The following is a 26,553-nucleotide window of genomic DNA, read 5'->3' as shown; positions in this document are numbered from 1 at the left end:
GGCACGCAGGATCTTCGTTGCCGAATGCGGAGTCTTCATTGTGGCATGTGGGGTCTTTTAGTTGTGGCACACAGGATCTAGTTCCCCAACCAGGGATCAAACCCGGGCCCCCTGCGTTGGGAGCATGGAGTCTTAACCACTGGGCCGCGAGGGAAGTCCCCGTGGGGTTTTTTTTTGCATGTGGATGTCTAGTTATTCCAGCACCATATGTTGAAGAGACTATTTTTGCTCCATTGTATTGCCTTTGCTCCTTGTCAAAGATCATTTAACTTATTTATGTGGGTCTGTTTCTGGGCTTTCTGTTCTGTTTTGTTGACATATTTGTCTATTCTTTCACCAGTACCACACTGTCTTGATTATTCTGGCTTTACAGGAAGTCTTCAAATCAGGTAGCATTAATCTTTCAACTTTGTTCTTCTGCTTCAGTATTGTGTTGACTATTTTGGGTCTATTTTCTCTCCAGAGAAGCTGTAGAATCAGTTTGTCAATATTCACAAAGTAACTTGCTGGAATTTTGATTGGGATTATATTGAGTCTGTAGATCAATTTGGGAATAATTGACATCTTGACAATACTGAGCTTTCCTATCTATGAATGGGGAATATCTCACTATTTTTAAGTTCTTCCTTGATTTCATTCATCAGAGTTTTGTAGTTTTTTTAATATAGATCTTGCATATATTTTGTTAGATTTATACCTAAGCATTTCGTTTTTTAGATGGTTATGTATATAGTATTGTGTTTTTACTTACAATTTCACTTGTATTGCAGAGCAATGAAGTATCACTGTTCAGTTTTTGTCCATTCTTTTGGACTTTCTGCATAGATGATCATGTCATCTACAAACAAAGGCAGTTTTACTTTTTCCTTCCCAATCTGTATAGTATTTGTTTCCTTTTGTCATCTTATTGCATTGTCTATAACCTCCAGTGTGATATTGAAAAGGAATAGTGAGAGGGTCATCCTTGCCTTGTATCTGTTCTTAGTGGAAAAGCTTCGGGTTTCTCACCTTTAAGTTTGATGTTACCTCTTTATCAAGTTGAGATAGTCCCCCTCTATTCCTTCTTTATCTAGAGTTTTCAAAATCATGAATGGGTGTTGGATTTTGTCGAATGCTTTTTCTGCATCTATTGGTATGATCATGTGAGTTTGTTTTTTTTTTAGTCTGTTGATGTCAACCTTTCTTAATTTAATTTTTATTTGATGTTGGGGTATAATTGATTTACAATGTTGTGATAGTGTCAGGTGTACAGCGAAGTGGTTCAGTTATACATATATCCATTCTTTTTCAGATTCCTTTCCCATATAGGTTATTACAATATTGAGTAGAGTTCCCTGTGCTATACAGTAGGTGCTTGTTTATTATATATTTTATATATAGTATTGTGTATCTGTTAATCCCAAACTCCTAATTTATCTCCCCACCCAACTTTTCCCCTTTGGTAAACATAAGTTTGTTTTCAAAGTCTGTGAGTCTGTTTCTGTTTTGTAAATAAGTTCATTTCTATCATTTGTTTAGATTCCACATATAAGTGATATCATAGATACTTTCTCTGCCTGACTTACTTCACTTGGTATGATAATCTCTAGGTCCATCCATGTTGCTGCAGATGGTATTATTTCATTCTTCTTGATGGCTGAGTAATATTCCATTGTATATGTGTACCACATCTTCTTTATCCATTTCTGTCAATGGACATTTAGGTTGCTTCCATATCTTGGCTATTGTAAATAGTGCTGCAATAAACATTGAGGTGCATGTATATTTTTGAACAGCGTTTTCTCTGAATATATGCTCAGAAGTGGGATGACTGGATCATATGGTAGTTCTGTTTTTAGTTTTTTAAGGAACCTCCATAGTGTTCTCCACAGTGGCTGTACCAGTTTACATTCCCAACACCAGTGTAGGATGTCTCCCTTTTCTGCACACCCTCTTCAGCATTCATTGTAGACTTTTTTTAAAATTTAATTTTATTTATTTTTTTATACAGCAGGTTCTTATTAGTCATCCATTTTATACACGTTGGTGTATACATGTCAATCCCAATCTCCCAATTCATCACAACAACACCACCACCACCCTCCGCTTTCCCCCCTTGGTGTCCATACGTTTGTTCTCTACATCTGTGTCTCAATTTCTGCCCTGCAAACTAATTCATCTGTACCATTTTTCTAGGTTCTACATATATGTGTTAATATACGATATTTGTTTTTCTCTTTCTCTTTCATACATCTCTGGATGTATCTATGTCTCTACAAGTGACCCAATTTCATTCCTTCTTATGTCTAATATTCCATTGTATATATGTACCACATCTTCTTTATCCATTCGTCTGCCGATGGGCATTTAGGTTGCTTCCATGACCTGGCTATTGTAAATAGTGCTGCAATGAACATTGGGGTGCATGTCTTTTTGAATTATGGTTTTCTCTGGGTATATGCCCAGCAGTGGGATTGCTGAGTCATATGGTAATTCTATTTTTAGTTTTTTAAGGAACATCTATACTGTTCTCCGTAGTGGCTGTATCAATTTACATTCCCACCAACAGTGCAAGAGGGTTCCCTTTTCTCCACACCCTTTCTAGCATTTGTTGTTTGTAGATTTTCTAATGATGCCCATTCTAACTGGTGTGAGATGATACCTCATTGAGGTTTTGATTTGCATTTCTCAAATAATTAGTGATGTTGAGCAGCTTTTCATGTGCTTCTTGGCCATCTGTATGTCTTCTTTGGAGAAATGTCTATTTAGGTCTCCTGCCCATTTTTGGATTGGGTTATTTTTCTAATATAGAGCTACATGAGCTGTTTATGTATTTTGGAGGTTAATCCTCTGTCCATTGATTCATTTGCAAATATTTTCTCCCATTTTGAGGGTTGTCTTTTTGTCATGTTTATGGTTTCCTTTTCTGTGCAAAAGCTTTTAAATTTCATTAGGTCCCATTTGTTTAGTTTTGTTTTTATTTCCATTACTCTAGAAGGCAGATCAAAAAAGATCTTGCTGTGATTTATGTCAAAGAGTGTTCTTCCTATGTTTTCCTCTAGAGTTTTATAGTGTCCAGTCTTACATTTAGGTCTCTATAATCCATTTTGAGTTCATTTTTGTGTATGATGTTAGGGAGTGTTCTAATTTCATTCTTTTACATGTAGCTGTCCAGTTTTCCCAGTACCACTTATTGAAGAGACTGTCTTTTCTCCATTGTATTTTCTGATGGCATCTTTAGGATTCTCTATGTGTAGTATCATGTCATCTGCAAACAGTGACAGCTTTACTTCTTTTCCAATTTGGTTTCCTTTTATTTCTTTTTCTTCTCACTGCTGTGGCTAAAACTTCCAAAACTATGTTGAATAATAGTCATAAGAGTGAGCAACATTCTCTTGTTCCTGATCTTAGTGGAAATGGTTTCAGTTTTTCACCTTTGAGAACGATGTTTTTTCTCCATTGTATATTCTCATCTCCTTTGTCATAGATTAATTGACTGTAGGTGCGTGGGTTTATTTCTGGGCTTTCTGTCCTGTTCCATTGATGTATATTGCTGTTTTTGTGCCAGTACCATACTGTTTTGATCACTGCACCTTTGTGTTATAGTCCGTAGTCAAGGAGCCTGATTCCTCCAGCTCTGTTTTTCTTTCTGAGGATTGCTTTGGCTATTTGGGGTCTTTTGTGGTTCCATACACATTTAAAACTTTTTTCTTCTAGTTCTGTGAAAAATGCCACTGGTAATTTAATAGAGATTGCATTGAATCTGTAGATTACCTTGGATATTATAGTCATTTTGACAATGTTGATTCTTCCAGTCCAAGAACATCATATGTCTTTTCATCTGTTTGTGTATCTTTGATTTCTTTCATCAGCAGCTTATAGTTTTCAGAGTAGACATCTTCTGTCTTCTTATGTATATGTATTCCTAGGTATTTTATTCTTTTTGATGCAATGGTAAGTGGGATTGTTTCCTTAAGTTCTCTTTCTGTTCTTTCATTGTTAGTGTACAGAAATGCAAGCGGTTTCTATGTATTAATTTTGCATCCTGCAACTTTACCAGATTCATTGATAAGCTCTAGTAGTTTTCTGGTAGTCTCTTTAGAATTTTCTGTGTATAGTATCATGTCTTCTGCAAACAGTGACAGTTTTACTTCTTCTTTTCCAATTTGGATTCCTTCTATTTCTTTTTCTTCTCTGATTGCCATGGCTAGGACTTCCGAAATTATGTTGAATAAAAGTGGCAAGAGTGGGCAACCTTGTCTTGTTCCTGATGTTAGAGGAAATGCTTTCAGCTTTTATCATTGAGTATGATGTTAGCTGTGGGTTTGTCATATATATTGCCTTTTTTATTTTGAGGTAGGTTCCCTCTGTGCCCACTTTCTGGAGAGTTTTTTTAATTATAAATGGGTGTTGAATTTTGTCAAAAGCTTTTTCTGCATCCAATGAGGTGATCACATGGTTTTTATTTTTCAGTTGTTAATGTGGTATATTACATTGATTGATTTGCAGATACTGAAAAATCCAAACATCCCTGAGATATATCTGCCAGATCATGGTGTATGATCCTTTTAATGTATTGTTGGTTTTGGTTTGCTAGTATTTTGTTGCGGATTATTGCATCCATGTTCATCAGCGATAATGACCTGTATTTTCTTTTTTTTGTGATATCTTTGGTTTTGGTATCAGGGTGATGGTGGCCTCATAGAATGAGTTTGGGAGTGTTCCTTCCTCAGCAATTTTTTGGAAGAGCTTGAGAAGGATAGGTGTTAGCTCTTCTCTAAATGTTTTATAGAATTCGCCTGTGAAGCCATCTGGTCCTGGACTTTTTTTGTTGGAAGTTTTTAAACCACAGTTTCAATTTCAGTGCTTGTGATTGGTCTGTTCATATTTTCTATTTCTTCCTGGTTCAGTCTTGGAAGATTGTACCTTTCTAAGAATTTGTCCATTTCCCTCTAGGTTGTCCATTTTATTGGTGTATAGTTGATTTGTAGTAGTCTCTTATATTCCTTTGTATTTCTGTGGTGTCCATTGTAACTTCTTTTTCTTTTCTAATTTTATTGATTTGAGCCCTCCCCCTTTTTAAAACATTTATTTTATTTTATTTTTATTTATTTTTAAGATTTTTTTGGCCCCATCACACAGCATGTGGAATCTTACTTCCCTGACCTGGGATCGAACCCGAGCCCCATGGAGTGGAAGTGCAGAATCTTAACCACTGGACCGCCAGGAAAGTCCCTCTCCCTTTTTTCTTGATGAGTCTGGCTAAAGGTTTATCAATTCTGTTTATCTTCTTTAAGAACCAGCTTTTAGTTTCATTGATCTTTTCTTTTTGATATAGTAGTCTGTATATGTACAAGATTGTTTTAAGTTGCTGGTCTCTTAATTGCCAGTATATTTCCAATATCCTGCATTTGTACAGTCCTCATGATTGCATTGCTGGTTTGGATATCATATTTGTGTGTGGGTGATTTCCTATCTTTACTGTATGTTTGCCTGTACGCATGAACTTGCCCATGTGTCTCTTTCTTGTTTTTAGTTGTGACCTTTTCTGCCTAGAGCAGCAGTCCCCAACCTTTTTGGCACCAGGGACCAGTTTTGTGGAAGACAGTTTTTCGACGGATGGGGGAGGGGAGATGGTTCAGGCGGTAATGTGGGCGATGAGGGGCCTGGTTCAGGTGGTAACGCAAGCAGTGTTTCAGGTGGTAATGTGAGCGATGGGGAGTGGCAGATGAAGCTTTGCTTGCTCGCCCACCCCTCATCTCCTGCTGTGTGGCCTGGTTCCTAACAGGCCGCCGCCCGGTATCTGTCCATGGACTTGGGGTTGGGGACCCCTGGCCTAGGAAGTTCCTTTAGCATTTGTTGTAAAGCTGGTTTGGTGGTGCTAAATTCTCTCTGCTTTTGCTTGTCTGTAAAGCTTTTGCTTTCTCTGTCAAATCTGAATGAGAGCCTCTCTGGGTAGCATATTCTTGGTTGTAGGTTTTTCCCTTTCATCACTTTAAATATATCATATCACTCCATGCCTGCCTGCAGAGTTTCTGCTGAAAAATCAGCTGATTACCATATGGGGATTTCTTTGTAAGTTATTTGTTGCTTTTCCCTTGTTGCTTTTAATATTTTTGCTTTGTCTTTAATTTTTAACAACTTGATTAATATGTGTCTCGGCGTGGTCCTCCTTGGGTTTATCCTGTATGGGACTCTGCGCTTCCTGGACTTGAGTGAGTGTCCATTCCCATGTTAGGAATGTTTTTGGCTGTTATCTCTTTAAATATTTTCTTAGGCCCTTTCTCTGTCTCTTTTCCTTTGGGGACCTATATAGTGCGAATGTTGGTGCTTTTAATGTTGTCCCACAGGTCCCTTAGACTGTCCTCATTTGTTTTCGATCTTTTTTCTTTATTCTGCTCCACATCAGTGATTTCCACCAATCTGTCTTCCAGCTCACTTGTTCATTCTTCTGCCTCATTTATTCAATTGATTCCTTCTAGTGTGGTTTTTTTTTTTTTTTTTTTTCCAGTACGCGGGCCTCTCACCGTTGTGGCCTCTCCCATTGCGGAGCACAGGCTCCGGACGCACAGGCTCAGCGGCCACGGCTCACGGGCCCAGCCGCTCCGCGGCATGTGGGATCCTCCCGGACTGGGGCACGAACCCGTGTCCCCTACATCGGCAGGCGGACTCTCAACCACTGCGCCACCAGGGAAGCCCCTAGTGTGTTTTTTATTTCGGTTACTGTATTGTTCGACTCTGTTTAGTTGTTCTTTATAATTCTTTGTTAAACATTTCTTGTATTTTCTCAGTCTGTGCCTCCATTCTTTTTCCTAGATCTTGGATCATCTTTGCTGTCATTACTCTGAGTTTACTTTCAGGTAGATTGCCTATCTTCACTTCACTTAGTACTTCTGGGGTTTATATTGTTCTTGGTCTGGAACATCTTTCTCTGCCATCTCATTTTGTCTAACGTTATGTATTTGTGGTCTGCGTTCCACAGGCTGCAGGATTGTAGTTCCTCTTGCTTCTGGCATCTACCCTCTCTTGGGTGAGGTTGGTTCAGAGGCTTGTGCAGCCCTCCTTGTGGGAGGGACTTGTGCCTGCCCCCTGGCAGTTGGAGCTGGGTCCTGTCCCTCTGGTGGGCAGGGCTGTGTCAAGTTGTACGTTTAGAGGCAGCTGCGGACTCAGGATGACTTTAGGCAGCCTATCTGCTGATGGGTGGGGCTCTGTTTCCACCACGTTGGTTGTTTGGCCTGAGGTGTCCCACCACTGGAGCCTGCAGGCTGTTGCGTGGGGCCAGGTCTTGGTGCCAAAATGCCGACCTCCGGTAGAGCTCACAGCAGTATATATTCCCTTGGGCCTCTGCCACAAGTGTCCTTGTCCCCCCAGTGAGCTACAGCCGACTCCACACCTCCCCAGGAGACCCTCCAAGACACACAGGTAGGCCTGGCCGAGGCTTCTATGGAGTCACTGCTTTGCCCTGGGTCCCAGTGCATGTGAATCCTTGTGTACGCCCTCCAAGAGTAGAGTCTCTATGTTTCCCCCAGTCCTGTGGAGCTCCTGTACTCAAGTCCTGCTGGCCATCAAAGCCAAATGCTCTGGGGCTCCTCCTTCTGATGCCACACCCCCGGGCTGGGGAGCCTGACATAGGTTCTACTGTAGGAGAACCCCTGTGATACAGTTATTTTCCGGTTTATGGGTCACGATTTGATTATATTGCGAAAATGCCCCTCCTACCATCTCATTGTGGCTTCTTTGTGTTTGGAAGTAGAATATCTTTTTAGGTAGGTTCCAGCCTTTTTTTTCCCGATGCTTCAGCAATTAGTTGTGATTTTAGTGTTTTCATGAGATGAGGTGAGCTCAAGTCCTACTCCGCCTTCTTGTTTCCGCCTCCTGATTATTATCTCTTAAAAGAATATTTGTATACAAATTTCTAACCTTTTATAAGTGGTGTGTCTTTTTTATCTTTATTTTTCAATTGAATGTAGAGTTGATTTAAGTTTAGGGAGCCTCAGTTTGAGGCATAAGTAATTTCATCTTTTTCTCAACTGCATCGACTTTAAGACTTTGACTTCCTAATACCAAGATAAAACACTTCCAATTTAACATTTTTACTTATTATTTATGAAGTAAGGACAATATAGTATTCAAAAATTATGAAGGCAGACACTGCTGAATAACCAGATATGCCAAAGTTGCTGAAATTAAACTCTTTGCTGACACCACCATAGCATTAGAGGCTGAAATGTTAATTTCCAGTTCTGTATGAAATTCTGAATTCAAAGTATGAAAAGCAGTTGTTAAGGAATTAAAGTATAACACATAACATTTTGAGTAGTTGTAAAGACCAGTTTATGAAAGCTGAATATTGCCTAAGAAAAATTTTAGCTATTTGAAAATTTTACTAGTGGAGAGTTCTGAGTCTTATGATCATTGCAGATAATTATGTTTTAATAGGAAATAGAAAATTAAGAGTGATGTTTCATACGGTGGTTGCATCCCATGTTTGGACTGTTTTCCACTTGTGGACCTCATGCTAGCTATTTTCAGTGTTCATCTGCTAGTTTGGCAAAAAGAGGCAGTCAGTTGCTGCCCTTTGCAGCTATTTTCATTTCTTTTTTTACTAACTGCAGCATCCTTTTCCACACTGTGAAAGCTATATAGATATAAAAGGTATCCAATAGCAGCCAGAATTTGTTGGATTATCTGTTTCCTTGGTGGCTCAGAAACCTCAGGCAGCCAAACTGCCACAGTGAGTTTTCTAGTATTGTCATGATTATATTTTTGTGTTTGTGTAGCCATTTTATTTTGAATACTGCCATATTAAGGTATTGTAAAAACAGCAAAGTGAATTTTATTTCTGGAATGCATATTACAGGGAATTTCCTTTCTTTGTTAAAAGACTCTTCTTAGCTCAGATCATTTTTGTAGTACTCTCTAATACTCATAAATTTTCCTGTAGAATATGGATGTTCATGAACTTCTTGCAGGAAGCCACCAAGATTAAAGCCACACTTGACTTCAATTTAATATGCAATTAGGCAAGCTAATCCCCAAATCTCTTAACCATACTTCATTTTTAGCAACATTTTGGACTAAGACCTCTTGCTCCTTGCCTTAGATAGGGGTGTGTGTGTGAGTGTGTGTGTGTGTGTGTGTGTGTGTGTGTGTGTTTTCCATATACCTCCAGTGTGAGATTCTGTCTCCTGCTCCAGCTTTGTACTCAATTCTCTGTCCCTTTCACTTAATATTTATAAGGGCAATTACATTGAAGAGACCTTTGTTAATAATGGTAGTGACCTAGAAAAATAGCGAAAGTGGAATTAACTTTGGTTCAGAAGACTGTTGAAAAAATATATAGTTTTTAACTTGCCAGAGGTCAGACACCTAATAAATGATGAAGTCTAGACTACCAGTTATATATTTTCCTGGTGTAGAACATGGAGTTGGTGACATTTTTCTTAAGGTGTCACTGTCCTTTGAAAAGAATGAGTATTGAGTTCTTTAAAGGCAGCGACTAACTCTTTTCCAATGGCTTGCAGATCCTGATAGGAGAAGGGAGATAAAGTTTATTGAGTACCTGCTATGCACTGTATTACATACTTTACCTAGATAATCATGACAATTCTGCAAGGTAGGTGGCCTTATCCCTTTTTTACAGATGAAAAAATTGAGGTACAGAGAGGTTAAATGATTTGTGTTAGCACTAAGGAGTAGTAGATGTGGGATTCCAGCCCAGATTGTTCTACTACACTGTGTTCCTTCCACCAAATCAGGGGTTGGCGAACTACATCCCGTCGGCTCAATCCTAGGTCTTATTTTTGTAAACAAAATTTATTAGAACACAACCACACCCATTCTACTATTACATGTTGCCTATAGCGTTCAAGCTGCAGCAGCAGAGTTGAGTAGTTATGACAGAGATCATATGGCTCATTGAAGACAAATGATTCACTAAGTAAATATTTTAATATTTCCTATCTGGCCTTTTACAGAAAAAGTTTGCTGACACCTGCATTAAACCATACATTGTTTAGAGGTGCTGTGAACTGAGTGTACATTCAGTAATATAAATTTCAGTCCTACTGAAGCATTCAACTTCAACAAGAGGAATAAAGTAGATTTCCCAAAATATAATGATGAAGGCAAACAACAAGCCATGAATGTTCAAAATCTTTTAGTATTAAATTTGGAAAGATAGGCTGGGATGATTTAAATGTCGTTTCTGTTTCTATGATTCTATGCATTATAATTAATGAAAAATCAATACTTTTATAACATTTCAGTTTTCTTGTTACAATAAGTTTAAATTGTTTTTGTTATTCTTTGTTTTATTTTTTTGTGTGGATATAAGCTAACACTTCAATAGTATATGTGACATTTAAACTATACCTCCAATTGTGTTAATTCATGTTTGCACTCAAAGAGAGGTTTTTGTTTATAATAAACTATAATATGGCTTAAAATTTTTAAATCTTTTATAGTAATAGGGTTAACATCAAGGGGCATATGTTAGGGGGGCAGAGGTGCATAGAGACCAGCTGCTACAGTAAGTAACTTTACAAGTAGATGTAAGATTCCTCAGTAGACTCACCAGTTTGACATCATATTTCTAAAGGCTATCTTTAATACCAGTTAAACAAAGAGTGGGAGCCAATAATTTTGTTGAGATCAACCTTCAGTCCATAATAATGACTTTAAAAGTAATTTACTTTTGTGGAAAATGATAAATTACATTAGGAGTTGGTTATTTATTTCTGAAGAACTTCATCTTCTATAAAAGATTCCTGGGAGTAGTTTATTAATTTAAGTGCACTTGAGTTTTTGATGTAGATTATTAACCTATGAATGGACAGGTTGAGAGACAAAGATTTAAAGTAAAAATTATAGAGCCCTTCACATTAAAAGTTATTCAGGAAATTAGGGAAAGTTTTCTGGAGTCTGTTGACAAGTTACATTTTTCTTACTTTTTCATTAGGTACTTATCAAGTGCTGTGCTTTGCTAGTCAAAGATGTTGAGACTTTGCCTAGATTTTAGAAGCCCAGAATAATGAATTATTTTTGCCTCTTTGATAGTCTGTCATTTGCTTCATAAAGCTCTATACATAGATTTATCTTGGAGTTTGAAGTGTTTGATTCAAACAAAGAGGGAACAGTCACTTCAGGCTGTGCTAGCTGTGGCTATGAAAAAGTGAAAGGACACATCTGGCAAATTCTAGGCAAGACTTGTGAGAATAAATCTGAGAGGGAATGGAGCTGTGAATGTTTTAATGCCTTTCCTGGCACCTTTCAGGACTATTACACTCATATTTTAAAAATGAAACAGACTTGAAAATAACTGAGAACCACAAAAAAGTTTCTAGATACCATTATGCTTTTCAACATGTGACAGTCATATTTAATGCACATTTAGAGTTTTATTGATTTTTTAAGTATCTTAATATTATAAGTAACCATCCCAAGATATTATTGCCTTCTTAGATGTTTCTTTTTTCACATCTTGGGTAGAAATTATTTTCTTACAGAACATTTCACTAAAGGATTAATGTAAATCAAGGAAAGCATGTTATCAATCTAATCCAATACTCTAACAATGTTCATAATTTGAGCTACATTCTATCAGAGATGAAAGATAAGACCAAAACAAGTGAAAGAATCCAAATCCTTAGGAAAGACCCTTTAGAACCCACATGATATCCTTTATATTTGGTTATAGATTAAAATATATTCATATAATAAACTAGAGTTCTCATTAAGAATAATAAACCCGTAAAATGCTTAAGGCAGTGCAACAAAAGTACAGATGATTTCACTGAGAATAAACACAAGGCTCCTAGGTTCTATGAAAAACAAAAGTAAAAAATAAAATCTAGGCTGTTGCTAAGAAAATCCCCAAAGTGGTTGTAGTATATTGTGATAAGCATAGAGTGTAGAAGGGATTTGCTCCTCATTCAATATTCGAGATGATAAAGGAGTAGTAGTTTAGATTAAAGATTCAGCAGCCCTCTGAAAAATTAAATAAAAAATTTATAATTAGTATGATCTAATTTATGTATATAAATATTTATACTGTACATATGTATACAAACATATTTACATACGTTATAAATAGGATGAGTACTTATCAAATGCTACCAGTGGTTAGTAAATAGACTATGAGTTCTTTGTCCTTTTTCTTTATCCATATTGTCAAAAGTCTCTACTATGCATTGTATTTGCATATTTAAAGTGAGAAATCAATAACAAAGAACCCTTAAAAGACCCAAGTAATGACCTCATTAAGTATAGATATGAACCAGAAAATGTGCTGTCTTAAATAGGTAGTTAACGCCTATCTCTAAAACAGGCTTAGCAGATGTCTTACCTTGCCTGCTCACCTTCATCTCCATACTCTGATGTGACCATTTAGCTAGAGGGATCCAGGAGCTTTTTAAACGGTGGTGTATGCACATTGAAATCACCCAAAGAGCTTAAATACCAGTGCTTGTGACCACCCCCTAAGAGATTCTTATTTCATTGGTCTGAGTTATAGCCTGGACAATGGGATTCTTTGAAGTTTTCCAGGTTATTAAATGTACAGCCAAGGTTGAGAGCTTCCGTTTTATAGGAAGCTTCAAAAACAACTCATCTGTTTTTTGGTCCTTTAAATTGTATTCTGTTGAAACTGTTGCAACCCTGTGCAACACTTGTGTTGAACAAGTACATATTATTTTCAACTTTTTTTTTTAAAGCTATGTTTTAATGTCTAGCCTGCCAGCGAGTTAATTGGGTAACGTGATAGACTTTTGTATTCTGCCTCTAAGTGTTTCTGCCTCTAGTCTATCTTCTACAGTGTCACAATAGCTAATATTCTAAAGCATATAACTGCCCTGCATAAAAGGCTTTAATTATCTGTTCTTTACAACTTAAAGTATACATTTCTTAGTCTGACCCCAACCTATCTTCAGTTTTATCTCCTGTTAGTACAGCCCAAGAGACCCTAAACTCCACCATACTCACCAATTGAATAAGCCTTTTATTTCATACCTGCCTTTGCATAAGCTGTTTCCATTGTCATTAATTTTGATAATGGTTCAAGAGTAGATTCAGAAACATTTATTGAAATGGAACAAAACTAGCATTTATTAAGCACATTAGCCAAGGGCTGTGGTAGCTACTTAAAGTTTCTTAATAATCCTTACTGTCGTCCTTAAGAAATGTTTGTTTTCTTTTACTGTACACATAGGAATCTGAGGCTTTTGGAGGGTAATTACAATTACACAGCTAGTGTAGGTAAATACGAGATTTCAGACTCCAAGTTCAATGATTGTTTCCATGTCCTTCTTCCCCCACCGACCTCACATTGCTTCAGTTAGTAAATACCCGTATGATCTTTATCATAACCTCTTTCCAAACATAGTAGGCATAAACATTTCATGTTTTCAACCTTGTTTTGAATTACTTACAGTAGAAGGAAATAAGTTTAATAGTATTGTGGTAGAATAATCACTGTTTCCATAGTTCTGTGTATAATTAGTTATAATCACTTGTATTCGTTTGCTGTGAGTTTTGTAGTCCTACTATATATTTACATTTTAAAAATCTTTTCTCTGAGGCTCTTATAAGTAAGTACTGAGCAGTTTCACTTTTCCTTTACTGTAATTTAACACATTCTGGAGTTCCTTTTTTTTTAATTTTTAAATTTAATTTTATTTATTTTTCTATACAGCAGGTTCTTATTAGTCATCAGTTTTATACACATCAGTGTATACATGACAATCCCAATCGCCCAATTCATCAGACCACCACCCCCATCCCCCTGCTGCTTTCCCCACTTGGTGTCCATATGTTTGTTCTCTGTATCTGTGTCTCAATTTCTGCCCTGCAAACCAGTTCATCTGTACCATTTTTCTAGGTTCCACATATATGTGTTAATATATGATATTTGTTTTTCTCTTTCTGACTTACTTCACTCTGTAAGACACTCTAAATCCATCCACGTCTCAACAAATGACCCAGTTTCATTCCTTTATATGGCTGAGTAATATTCCATTATATATATGTACCACATCTTTAACCATTCGTCTTTCGATGGGCATTTAGGTTGCTTCCATGACCTGGCTATTGTAAATAGTGCTACAATGAACATTGGGGTGCATGTGTCTTTTTGAATTACAGTTTTCTCTGGGTATATGCCCAGTAGTAGGATTGGTGGATCGTATGGTAATTCTATTTTTAGTTTTTTAAGGAACATCCATACTGTTCTCCATAGTGGCTGTATCAATATACATTCCCACCAACAGTGCAAGAGGGTTCCCTTTTCTCCACACCCTCTCCAGCATTTGTTCTTTGTAGATTTTCTGATGATGCCCATTCTAACTGGTGTGAGGTGATACCTCATTGTGGTTTTGATTTGCATTTCTATAATAATTAGTGATGTTGAGCAGCTTTTCATGTGCTTCTTGGCCATGTGTATATCTTCTTTGGAGAAATGTCTATTTAGGTCATCTGCCCATTTTTGGATTGGGTTGCTTGTTTTTTTAATATTGAGCTGCATGAGCTGTTTATATATTTTGGAGATTAATCCTTTGTTGAATGATTCGTTTGCAAATATTTTCTCCCATTCTGAGGGTTGTCTTTTCGTCTTGTTTATGGTTTCCTTTGCGGTGCAAAAGCCTTGAAGTTTCATTAGGCCCCATTTGTTTATTTTTGTTTTTATTTCCATTACTCTACAAGGTGGATCAAAAAAGATCTTGCTCTGATTTACATCAAACAGTGTTCTTCCTATGTTTTCCTCTAAGAGTTTTATAGTGTCTGGTCTTACATTTAGGTCTCTAATCCATTTTGAGTTTATTTTTGTGTACGGTGTTAGGGAGTGTTCTAATTTCATTCTTTTATATGTAGCTGTCCACTTTTCCCAGCACCACTTATTGAAGAGACTGTCCTTTCTCCATTGTATATCCTTGCCTCCTTTGTCATAAATTAGTTGACCATAGGTGCATGGGTTTATCTCTGGGCTTCCTATCTTGTTCCATTGATCTATGTTTCTGTTTTTGTACCAGTACCGTATTGTCTTGATTACTGTAGCTTTATAGTATACTCTGAAGTCAGGGAGTCTGATTCCTCCAGCTGCGTTTTTTTCCCTCAAGACTGTTTTGGCTGTTCAGGGTCTTTTATGTCTCCATACAAATTTTAAGGTTTTTAGTTCTAGTTCTGTAAAAAATGCCATTGGTAATTTGATAGGGATTTCGTTGAACCTCTAGATTACTTTGGGTAGTATAGTCATTTTCATTGATTCTTCCAATCCAAGAACATGGTATATATCTCCATCTGTTGGTATCATCTTTAATTTCTTTCATCAGTGTCTTATAGTTTTCTGCATACAGGTCTTTTGTCTCCCTAGGTAGGTTTATTTCTCGGTATTTTATTCTTTTTGTTGTAATGGTAAATGGGAGTGTTTCCATAATTTCTCTTTCAGATTTTTCATCATTAGTGTATACTAATGCAAGAGATTTCTGTGCATTAATTTTGTATCCTGCAACTTTACCAAATTCATTGATTAGCTCTAGTAGTTTACTGGTGGCATTTTCAGGACTCTCTATGTATAGTATCATGTCATCTGCAAACAGTGACAGTTTTACTTCTTCTTTTCCAATTTGTATTCCTTTTATTTCTTTTCTTTTCTGATTGCTGTGGCTAGGACTTCCAAAACTATGTTGAATAATAGTGGCAAAAGTAGACATCTTTGTCGTGTTCCTGATCTTAGAGGAAATGCTTTCAGTTTTTCACCATTGAGAATGATGTTTGCTGTGGGTTTGTCATATATGGCCTTTATTATGTTGAGGTAGGTTCCCTCTATGCCCACTGTCTGGAGAGTTTTTACCATCAACTGGTGTAGAATTTTGTCAAAAGCTTTTTCTACGTCTATTGAGATGATCATATGGTTTTATTCTTCAATTTGTTAATATGTTTTATCTCATTGATTGATTTGCATATATTGAAGAATCCTTGCATCCCTGGGATAAATCCTACTTGATCATGGTGTATGATCCTTTTAACGTGTTGTTGAATTCTGTTTGCTAGTATTTTCTTGAGCATTTTTGCATCTATATTCGTCAGTGACATTGGTCTGTAATTCTTTTTTTGTAGTATCTTTGTCTGGTTTTGGTATCAAGGTGATGGTGGCCTCATAGAATGAGTTTGGGAGTGTTCCTTCCTCTGCAGTTTTTTGGAAGAGTTTGAGAAGGATGGGTGTTAGCTCTTCTCTAAATGTTTGATAGAATTCACCTGTGAAGCCGTCTGGTCCTGTACTTTTGTTTGCTGCAAGATTTTTAATCACAGTTTCAATTTCATTACTTGTGATTGGTCTCTTCATATTTTCTGTTTCTTTCTGGTTCAGTCTTGGAAGGTTATACCTTTGTAAAAATTTGTCCATTTCTTCCAGGTTGTCCATTTTATTGGCATAGAGTTGCTTGTGGTAGTCTTTAGGATGCTTTGTATTTCTGCAGTGTCTGTTGTAACTTCTCCTTTTTCATTTCTAATTTTATTGACTTCAGTCCTCTCCCTCTTTTTCTTGATGAGTCTGGCTAATGGTTTATCAATTTTGTTTATCTTTTCAAAGCACCAGCTTTTAGTTTTATTGATCTTTGCTATTGTTTTCTTTGTTTCTGTTTCATTTATTTCTGCTCTGATCTTTATGATTTCTTTCCTTCTGCTAACTTTGGGTTTTGTTTGTTCTTCTTTATCTAGTTCCTTTAGGTGTAAAGTTAGGTTGTTTATTTGAGATTTTACTTGTTTCTTGAGGTAGGCTTGTATAGTTATAGACTTCCCTCTTAGAACTGCTTTTGCTGCATCCTATAGGTTTTGGATCATCGTGTTTTCATTGTCATTTGCCTCTAGGTATTTTTTGATTTACTCTTTGATTTCTTCAGTGATCTCTTGGTTATTTAGTAATATATTGCTTAGCCTCCATGCGTTTACGTTTTTTACGTTTTCTTCCCTGTAATTCATTTCTGATCTCATAGCGTTGTGGTCAGAAAAGATGCTTGATATGATTTCAAGTTTCTTAAATTTACTGAGGCTTGATTTGTGGCCCCAGTTGTGATCTATCCTGGAGAATGATCCATGCGCACTTGAGAAGAAAGTGTAATCTGCTGTTTTTGGATGGAATGTCCTATAAATATCAGTTAAATCTGTCTGGTCTATTGTGTCATTTAAAGCTTGTGTTTTCTTATTTATTTTCATTTTCAATGATCTGTCCATTGGTGTAAGTGAGGTGTTAAACTTCCCCACTGTTACCATGTTACTGTCGATTTCGTCTTTTAGAGCTGTTAGCAGTTGCCTTACGTATTGAGGTGCTCCTATGTTGGGTGCATCTATATTTATAATTGTTATATCTTCTTCTTGGATTGATCCCCTGATCATTATGTAGTGTCCTTCCTTATCTCTTGTAACATTCTTTATTTTAAAGTCTATTTTATCTGATATGAGTATAGGCACTCCAACTTTCTTTTGATTTCCATTTGCATGGAATATCTTTTTCCATCCCCTCACTTTCAGTCTGAATGTGTCCCTATGTCTGAAGTGGGTCTCTTGTAGACAGCATATAAATGCGTCTTGTTTTTATATCCATTCAGCAAGCCTGTGTATTTTGGTTGGAGCATTTAATCCATTCACGTTTAAGGTAAATATCGATATGTATGTTCCTATGACCATTTTCTTAATTGTTTTGGGTTTGTTTTTGTAGTTCCTTTTCTTCTCTTGTGTTTCCCACTTAGAGAAATTCCTTTAGCATTTGTTGTAGAGCTGGTTTGGTGGGGCTGAATTCTGTTAGCTTTTGCTTGCCTGTAAAGCTTTTGATTTCTCCATCACATCTGAATGAGATCCTTGCCTGGTAGAGTAATCTTTGTTGTAGGTTCTTCCCTTTCATCACTTTAAGTGTATCATGCCACTCCCTTCTGGCTTGTAGAGTTTCTGCTGAGAAATCAGCTGTTAATCTTATGGGAGTTCCCTTGTATGTTATTTGTCATTTTTCCCTTGCTGCTTTTAATAATCTTTCTTTGTCTTTAATTTTTGCCAGTTTGATTACTGTGTGTCTCGGCGTGTTTCTCCTTGGGTTTATCCTGTATGGAACTCTCTGCACTTCCTGGACTTGGGTGGCTATTTCCTTTCCCATGTTAGGGAAGTTTTTGACTATAATCTCTCCAAATATTTTCTCTGGTCCTTTCTCTCTCTCTTCTCCTTCTGGTAGCCCTATAATGCGAATGTTACTGCATTTAATGTTGTCCCATAGGTCTGTTAGGCTGTCTTCCTTTCTTTTCATTTTTTCTTCATTCTGTTCCGCAGCAGTGAATTCCACCATTCTGTCTTCCAGGTCACTTATCCATTGTTCTGCCTCAGTTATTCTGCTATTGATTCCTTGTAGTGTAGTTTTCACAGTTATTGTATTATTCATCTCGGTTTCTCTGTTCTTTAATTCTTGTAGGTCTTTGTTAAACATTTCTTGCATCTTCTCGATCTTTGCCTCCATTCTTTTTCTGTGGTCCTGGATGACCTTCACTATCATTATTCTGAATTCTTTTTCTGGAAGGTTGCCTGTCTCCACTTCATTTAGTTGGTTTTGTGGGGTTTTATCTTGTTCTTTCATCTGGTACATAGCCCTCTGCCTTTTCATTTTGTCTGTCTTTCTGTGAATGTGCTTTTTTTCCCATAGGCTGCAGGGTTGTAATTCTTCTTGCTTCTCTGGAGTTCTTATATGAGGAAGATTTCCTACATTTTTCACTATCCTACAAATTGGCTGAGTCAGATTTATATATAATTTATACAGGGATTTAAGTGTATTCATCCATAGATTTAATCAAGCTCATTTCCTGCCTATGTGAAGGAGAAAATTGAAAAGTACATATATGTAGGTAACTTTTATAGTATAAAGTGCAGCCTGTGAAACCTTAACAGTTTCTGTGTGGAAAAATGTTATAGTTTAACAAGTTAATTGGGGTAACATTAAAAGTTTGAGACTTTTTGCCTATTAAGATAAATTTGGTAAATTTAGTATAATTTGTTCCCTTACATATGCTTCCTAGATTTTATTGGTGTTCCTAATTATGATACTTTTTCTTTAGGATACTGCTTCATAATTAGTTTTTCACAATCTAATTTAATAATTTTTTCCTCCATTAGAATGTGAAACATGTTGTAGAAGCATTCAAGAAGTGGCTGAAGGGGGAAGGAAAAAGTGCCACTACCTATCAGAAAAAAACAAAACAAAACATGGGAAATACAACCACCAAATTCCGTAAAGCACTCATCAATGGTGATGAAAACCTGGCCTGCCAAATATATGAAAACAACCCTCAGCTAAAAGAATCCCTTGATCCAAATACATCTTACGGGGAGCCCTACCAGCACAATACGCCATTACACTATGCTGCTAGACATGGAATGAATAGAATATTAGGGTAAGTATTACTGTAAAGCAATTGATAACAAGTTAGAGAAAGGAAAAAAAAAACCTGATCTTTAGAAAATATATGCATACATGTGTGCATGTTATGTGGTATTATAGTGAATTAAACTTTGTAGAATTGAATATGCATAAATTATTAAGTATGATTTTTTATTATGCCTAAATTAGACCAAAGGTTTCAGTAGTGAGGTTAGTTCACATATTATTTTTACTGTAAATACATTTTGATCCTCAGTATGTTTCATAGTATGAACTTTTTATAATAGTGTAGTTTTTAATTTACAACATTTCAATTCTAGAAAAGTACTTATCAACTCAAAAAATTGCAGGGAATTGTGCCCTAGGCAATTTAAGTTGAAAAACTAATGTGTTTACCTTACCTATTCATGATCAGATTTGAGTTTTCTTCTTCTAATGGGGTTCAGTTACTTGAAAAAACTTTTCTAAAAGCAAACCATTTCCTTGGAACTGAAAATACTAAGAAACTTAAAAAAAATCTCTTCAACAAGAAAGCATTAGTGGCAGCAAATATGTGAAGATTCTTCCTAATTACATGGTGTTTGCTAGCTTATAAGATGAAAGAAGCAAAGGATAGAAAAGTAATTCCAAAACAAATTTAGTCTTTAGAAGTAGATTATTCAGTTATGGAAGTCTGATGCTAGGAGACAAAGAAACACTTCTTTGCTTATGCAGTGAAATATAATTCTTCAACCAATATCCTGAGCACTTTAGAACTTGACAAAAAACTTTTCAGTCCTTTCTCTATTTCTTTTTATACAAATTTGTCGTTCAAAATAAGCTGCTCTTTTTGGTATCCCTGAATCATGCCATGTGTGTTGTCTGCCATGTTCATTGTGCTCTTTCTGCCAGGAGTATCCCACTCCTCTCAGCTTTCTCTTTCTTACCTAAATTTTAGCCTTCCTTCAAGGTCCTAGGCACACTTTATCTATCTTCTTAGCCTGTCACAACCCATAGGAACTTTAGTCTTTTTTGAACTTCTATGATTCTTTTTTGTTTGTTTGTATTACTTGTTTGGTATATACTATGTCATTGTATTTTATAATTTTGTGTATCTTCTCTTTGCCTGCCTAAAGTACAGCTTTTTTAAAGGACCTTCTTAATACTTCTAGCATCTAGCATAGTATCTTACACAAAGTAAGTAGAAATATCATAAAATCATGGCACAGGAAATATCTTTGTGATCAGGATTTGTGAATGACAAAAATTCCATAAATAATTTACGTTTTCCAGGCCTATGACTATCAAGTAGTTATTTTTGTAACCTCTTGAAAATAAAATAGGTATTTCTCTTTTTTTTTTTTTTTTTTTGCGATACGCGGGCCTCTCACCGTTGTGGCCTCTCCCGCTGCGGAGCACAGGCTCCGGACGCGCAGGCCCAGCGGCCACGGTTCACAGGCCCAGCGGCTCCGCGGCACGTGGGATCCTCCCAGACCGGGGCACGAACCCGCGTCCCTTGCATCGGCAGGCGGACTCTCAGCCACTGCGCCACCAGGGAATCCCCTAAAATAGGTATTTTTTGACTTAAAAACAGGTATTTCTATAACCTCTCCTTTTTGCATTTATCTTTTATTTTCATTTCTTGTAAAATACCCACTTAGAAGCCACCTCCAACTCATATTGTTATACTTTTTCTTCCAAAACTGGGTCTTCCCTATGTTAATGACACTAACATATTGTACTAATAAAATAATGGCAAACACATTGAGGCCTTGCTATTTTCTTTTTTGTTTGTTTTGTTTTTATTTCCATTACTCTAGGAGGTGGATCAATAAAGAACTTGCTGTGATTTGTGTCAAAGAGTGTTCTTCTTATGTTTTCCTCTAAGAGTTTTATAGTGTCTGGTCTTACATTTAGGTCACTAATCCATTTTGAGTTTATTTTTGTGTATGGTGTTAGGGAGTGTTCTAATTTCATTCTTTTACATGTAGCTGTCCAGTTTTCCCAGTACCACTTATTGAAGAAACTGTCTTTTCTCCATTGTATATCCTTGCCTCCTTTGTCATAGATTAGTTGACCATAGGTGCGTGGGTTTATCTCTGGGCTTTCTATCTTGTTCCATTGATCTATGTTTCTGTTTTTGTGCCAGAACCATATTGTCTTGATTACTGTAGCTTTGTATTATAGTCTGAAGTCAGAGAGTCTCATTCCTCCAGCTCCGTTTTTTTCCCTCAAGACTGCTTTGGCTATTCGGGGTCTTTTGTGTCTCCATACAAATTTTAAGATTTTTTGTTCTAGTTCTGTAAAAAATGCCATTGGTAATTTGATAGGGATTGCATTGAATCTGTAGATTGCTTTGGGAAGTATAGTTATCTTCACAATGTTGATTCTTTCAATCCAAGAACATGGTATATCTCTCCATCTGTTGGTATCATCTTAAATTTCTTTCATCAGTGTCTTATAGTTTTCTGCATACAGGTCTTTTGTCTCCCTAGGTAGGTTTATTTCTCGGTATTTTATTCTTTTTGTTGTAATGGTAAATGGGAGTGTTTCCGTAATTTCTCTTTCAGATTTTTCATCATTAGTGTATACTAATGCAAGAGATTTCTGTGCATTAATTTTGTATCCTGCAACTTTACCAAATTCATTGATTAGCTCTAGTAGTTTTCTGGTGGCATTTTCAGGATTCTCTATGCATAGTATCATGTCATCTGCAAACAGTGACAGTTTTACTTCTTCTTTTCCAATTTGTATTCCTTTTATTTCTTTTTCTTCTCTGATTGCCATCACTAGGACCTCTAAAACTATGTTGAATAATAGTGGTGAGAGTGGACATACTTATCTTGTTCCTGATCTTAGAGGAAATGCTTTCAGTTTTTCACCATTGAGAATGATGTTTGCTGTGGATTTGTCGTATATGGCCTTTATTATGTTGAGGTAGATTCCCTCTATATGCCCACTCTCTGGAGAGTTTTTATCATAAATGGGTGTTGAATTTTGTCAAAAGTTTTTTCTGCATCTATTGAGATGATCATATGGTTTTTCTTCTTCAGTTTGTTAATATGGTGTATCACATTGATTGATTTGCATATACTGAAGAATCCTTGCATCCCTGGGATAAATCCCACTTGATCATGGTGTATGATCCTTTTAATGTGTTGTTGGATTCTGTTTGCTAGTATTTTGTTGAGGATTTTTGCATCTATATTCATCAGTGATACTGGTCTGTAATTTTCTTTTTTTGTAGTATCTTTGTCTGGTTTTGGTATCAGGGTGATGATGAGGCCTTACTGTTTTCTAGGCACTATTAACAGTGCTCTACATGCATTGTCTCACTTAATCCTCATTACAGCTCTGTGAGTTCGTTAATCATCTGCATTTCAGAGGTGAGAAAACTGAAGCACCGAAAGATTAAGCAACTTGTCAGAACTCTGCAGCTTGTAAATGGTAAAGCTATTTGCCCCGGCAGATAACTGTAGGCTGTAGGCTTTTCAACACTGATAACCTCTTATCTCTATAGTCAAATAAGCCTATATGTCAGGGCTGCCTAAAACACTTATTAGCAAAACAAATTAGTCACTCTGAACATAAGTTTCCCTGTCTATAAAATAGATACACATGAAACTTGTGGGACAATTAATGTGTTATATGTCTCATGGTGCCTAGCATATAATATTATTACCTCTCATGTTTGTAACCCTAAATAACTTCCAATCATCTTTGACTTACTCCTTACTCTTCCTTTACCTAACCTGCTACTAATGCAAAGTTCACTAAGTCTTATCTCTTGGATTCTCTTCTTTGCATTCCCGTTGCCCCAAGCTTTGTTCACTCTTACCAACCCCTTCTTCCAATACTGAAAATACCTGACTCCTGAATGATCTTTTTGCAAGTCTTTTTCTCCTATAATCTCATGTCCAGGTTAATCTTGCTAAAAGTATAGCCTTTTCAATGTTCTATCATGAGAAAACTGTAACTACACTACCGTCTGCCTTATTCTATTTGGCTTCTGAAGCCAACTTTTCTATGCCCTAATTCTACCGATTCAGCCTAATCTCTCATTGTTCTCTAACATGATCATATCAGTCAATCTGGTTACCCTCCCTCTTGCTTTCCCCACTTTTAAAAATGCCACCCCCTTAGCTTTATTCCTGTTGGTCCTTGATTCTGAAATGTCTTCTTTCTTCTCTAATTTCTTGTCCTTTACGTCCTCCCTTGGTTTCTGTCTTTTCATGAATTCATTACCAACTATTCTGACCTGCAGTATTCTTTCTGTTCTCTGAAATTCCTACAACTTAGATTTTAAACCATCCAATTGTCATTAAACTCATCTCTTTGACTAGATTGTAAATATTACAAATACACTGCTACACAGTTAGTAATGCTCTCAATAGATTAACTCTTGATTACTTAATCTATTAAGGCTTTCTTTTTTTGAGTTGAACATTTTCAGTGAAATTATAAAACCGTTGCTTTAGCTTCTGAATATTGAACACTATAATAATATTTAATATCAAGTCTTGTTATGTGATTAATTAAAACTTGCTTAGAATACCAAGGTAAAATGTATTTAAATATTATTATTACTAAGGTAATATGTATATTTTAATATAAAAGAAATCAAGTAGCAAAATATATTCTAACCATTTATAGTATAATTTAAAATATACTTTATGAAATTAGGAAACATTGTATAAGAAAGTTATCTAATCCAGTGAGTCTTTTTTTTAATTTATTGTATTCAAGTATAGTTGATTTACAGTGTTGTATTAATTTCTGCTGTACAGCAAAGTGATTCAGTTATGTGTTTATATATATATATACACACACACACATTCTTTTTCATACTCCTTTCCATTATGGTTTATCACAGGATATTGAATATAGTTCCCTGTACTGTACAGTAAGACCTTGTTGTTTATCCATTCTGTATATACCAATTTGCATCTGCTAATCCCAAACTCCCACTCCTACCCTCTCCTACCCCCCACCCCCTTGGCAACCACCAGTCTATTCTGTGTCCCTGATTTTGTTTCTGTTTCCTGGATAGGTTCATTTGTGTAATATTTTAGATTCCACATATCATGATATCATATGGTATTTGTCTTTGTCTGACTTACTTACTTAGTATGGTAATCTCTAGGTCCATCCACGTTGCTGCATATGGCATTGTTTCTTTCTTTTTTATGGCTGAGCAGTATTTCATTGTGTATATGTACCGCATCTTCTTTATCCATTCATCTGTTGATGGACATTTAGGTTGTTTCCATATGTAATCCAATGAGTTTTAAAGTGTGTTCTGAGGACTCCTAGATCCTGAGACTCTTTCAAGGAGGTGCAGTAGGTCAAAACTATTTTTATACTAATTTTAAGATGTTATTTGCCTTTTTTTCACTGCGTTGACATTTGCAGTTGTAGTTCAAAAAGCAGAGGATAAAACTGCTGACGCCTTTAGATGAATCAAGGAAGTGGCACCAAACCTTACTAGTAATTGGATTCCTCTCTGCCGGGCTCTTGCTGTTTTTTTTTTTTTTTTTAAAAAGCCGTTTCACTTAAAATGTCCTCAATGAAGCATTAAAATTACTAATTTTATTTAATCTCCATCCTCGATTACACATCTTCTTAATATTCTATGTGACAAATGTGAAGAATTCATAAATCACTTCTGCTGTATGATGTTAGGTTTGAGAAAGAGCACTTGTACTTTTGTTTGAGGTATGAGTTAAACTACTTATTTTTTCGTGAAACAACATTTTAAATTAACAACATTCAGACTGGGATACTGGCTGGCTGACATTTTTCTTGAAAATGTATGACATAAGTGAGCCTATCAATTCAAGGGAAAACTGAGAGTATTTGTTGCTAATGATAAAATTTGAGTTTTCAAGTGAATATTGGAATTTTGAAAACTTATATTTGCTGCCTTCAGCTTGATAGTTTCCCATTACTTAGGGACTTTTCTGAATAAGAGTGGTGGTGATATAAATTAATATGATTTTTTAAAATATTGTATAATGAAATGTGACAAAAATCTAGAAGCTCTGTGTAACTCACTGAATTAGTATTTTTCAGAAGATCAGTATATGGTTTTTTACAATTATGCATGGGTAAAAGATTTATTCAAAATGCAAGGTAGACCAATGGATTTTAATGTAATAGAGTACAGAAGTTCATTTCATAAGATATCATATTTTATATTGCAAGTAATCTTTAAGAAATGACCACTTGTTGAATTTTTAGCATAGTATCAAATATGACTATTCACAGTTATTTGAAAAGGCTATTTTAAAATACTTCTCCCTTTTGTGATTATATAAGGCTGGATTTTTTTCATATGCTTGAACCCAAATGACACATATCACAACACATTGAATGCTATGAGAATCTGTCTGTCTTCTGTTAGCCAGATACTAAATAAAATTTGTAAACATGTAAAACAATGCCATTGTGCTCACTTAATTTTCAAAAAATGTATAGTTATTTTTTCATTTTAAGATATTAGGAATGTTAACTATGTAATGATATTAGGAATGTTAAATATGTAATGAGTTTATTTTTTTAATTAATAAATGTTTTAAAATATCTTTTAATTTTTAATATGATGAATATATATAATTCACATAAACAAAGGTTCTTAGGAATCTTTTCATTTTTAAATTTTTATTGGGGTATACTTGATTTGCAATGTTGTGTTTCTGCTGTACAGCAAAGTGAATGAGTTATACATGTACATATATCCACTCTTTTTTAGATTCTTTTCACATTACAGAGTATTGAGTAGAGTTCCCTGTTATATACAGTAGGTCCTTATTAGTTATCTATTTTATATATAGTAGTGTGTATATGTCCATCCCAATCTCCCAATAGGAATCTTCAGTAATTTTTAAAGTTGTGAAAGTTGTAAAAGTCTACTACCAAAAAGTTTAAAAATTGCTGATCTGATCAATATTCCTGGTTCCTCTAAGAAGGAATATATCTGTCTCCATCCTCTGGTTATCATCCTATTGAATGAGTATTTAAAGACCTAAAGAAAGGGTGACTATATATTCTCTTTTAATTACTGTTTTTATGATTTAGCCATATACTTCACACTTATATTTTTACTTTATACTTAACTTTCAACTTCAGCCTAAAGTGTTTGGTGTTTTCTTTTAATTTTTATTGGAGTATAGTTGCTTTATAATATTGTG

General features: G+C 35.8%; 1 protein-coding gene across 7 annotated transcripts in view; it reads left to right on the top strand.

Annotated features, from left to right (window-relative positions):
* The window catches only part of ANKIB1 (ankyrin repeat and IBR domain containing 1), a 159,163-nt gene that overhangs the window by 51,838 nt on the left and 80,772 nt on the right, over positions 1-26,553 (top strand). For 5 of the 7 annotated variants that reach the window (XM_067746442.1, XM_067746441.1, XM_067746439.1 and 2 more), the window contains one exon: positions 19,120-19,397. The exons of 1 other annotated variant lie outside the window; for it this stretch is intronic. In XM_067746442.1, the coding sequence (XP_067602543.1) occupies positions 19,210-19,397 (188 nt within the window). In that variant the 5' untranslated portion in view covers positions 19,120-19,209. Of the gene's footprint in view, positions 1-19,119; positions 19,398-20,816; positions 20,936-26,553 lie in introns of those variants that run through there. One more of the 7 variants, XM_067746445.1, reaches the window with a different exon arrangement.

The sequence above is a fragment of the Pseudorca crassidens genome, chromosome 8 (assembly GCF_039906515.1).
Source record: "Pseudorca crassidens isolate mPseCra1 chromosome 8, mPseCra1.hap1, whole genome shotgun sequence".
In the NCBI taxonomy this organism is placed as follows: domain Eukaryota; kingdom Metazoa; phylum Chordata; class Mammalia; order Artiodactyla; family Delphinidae; genus Pseudorca; species Pseudorca crassidens.
Note: the sequence above shows the minus strand (reverse complement) of the source record. Positions and strands in the feature narration are given on the sequence as shown.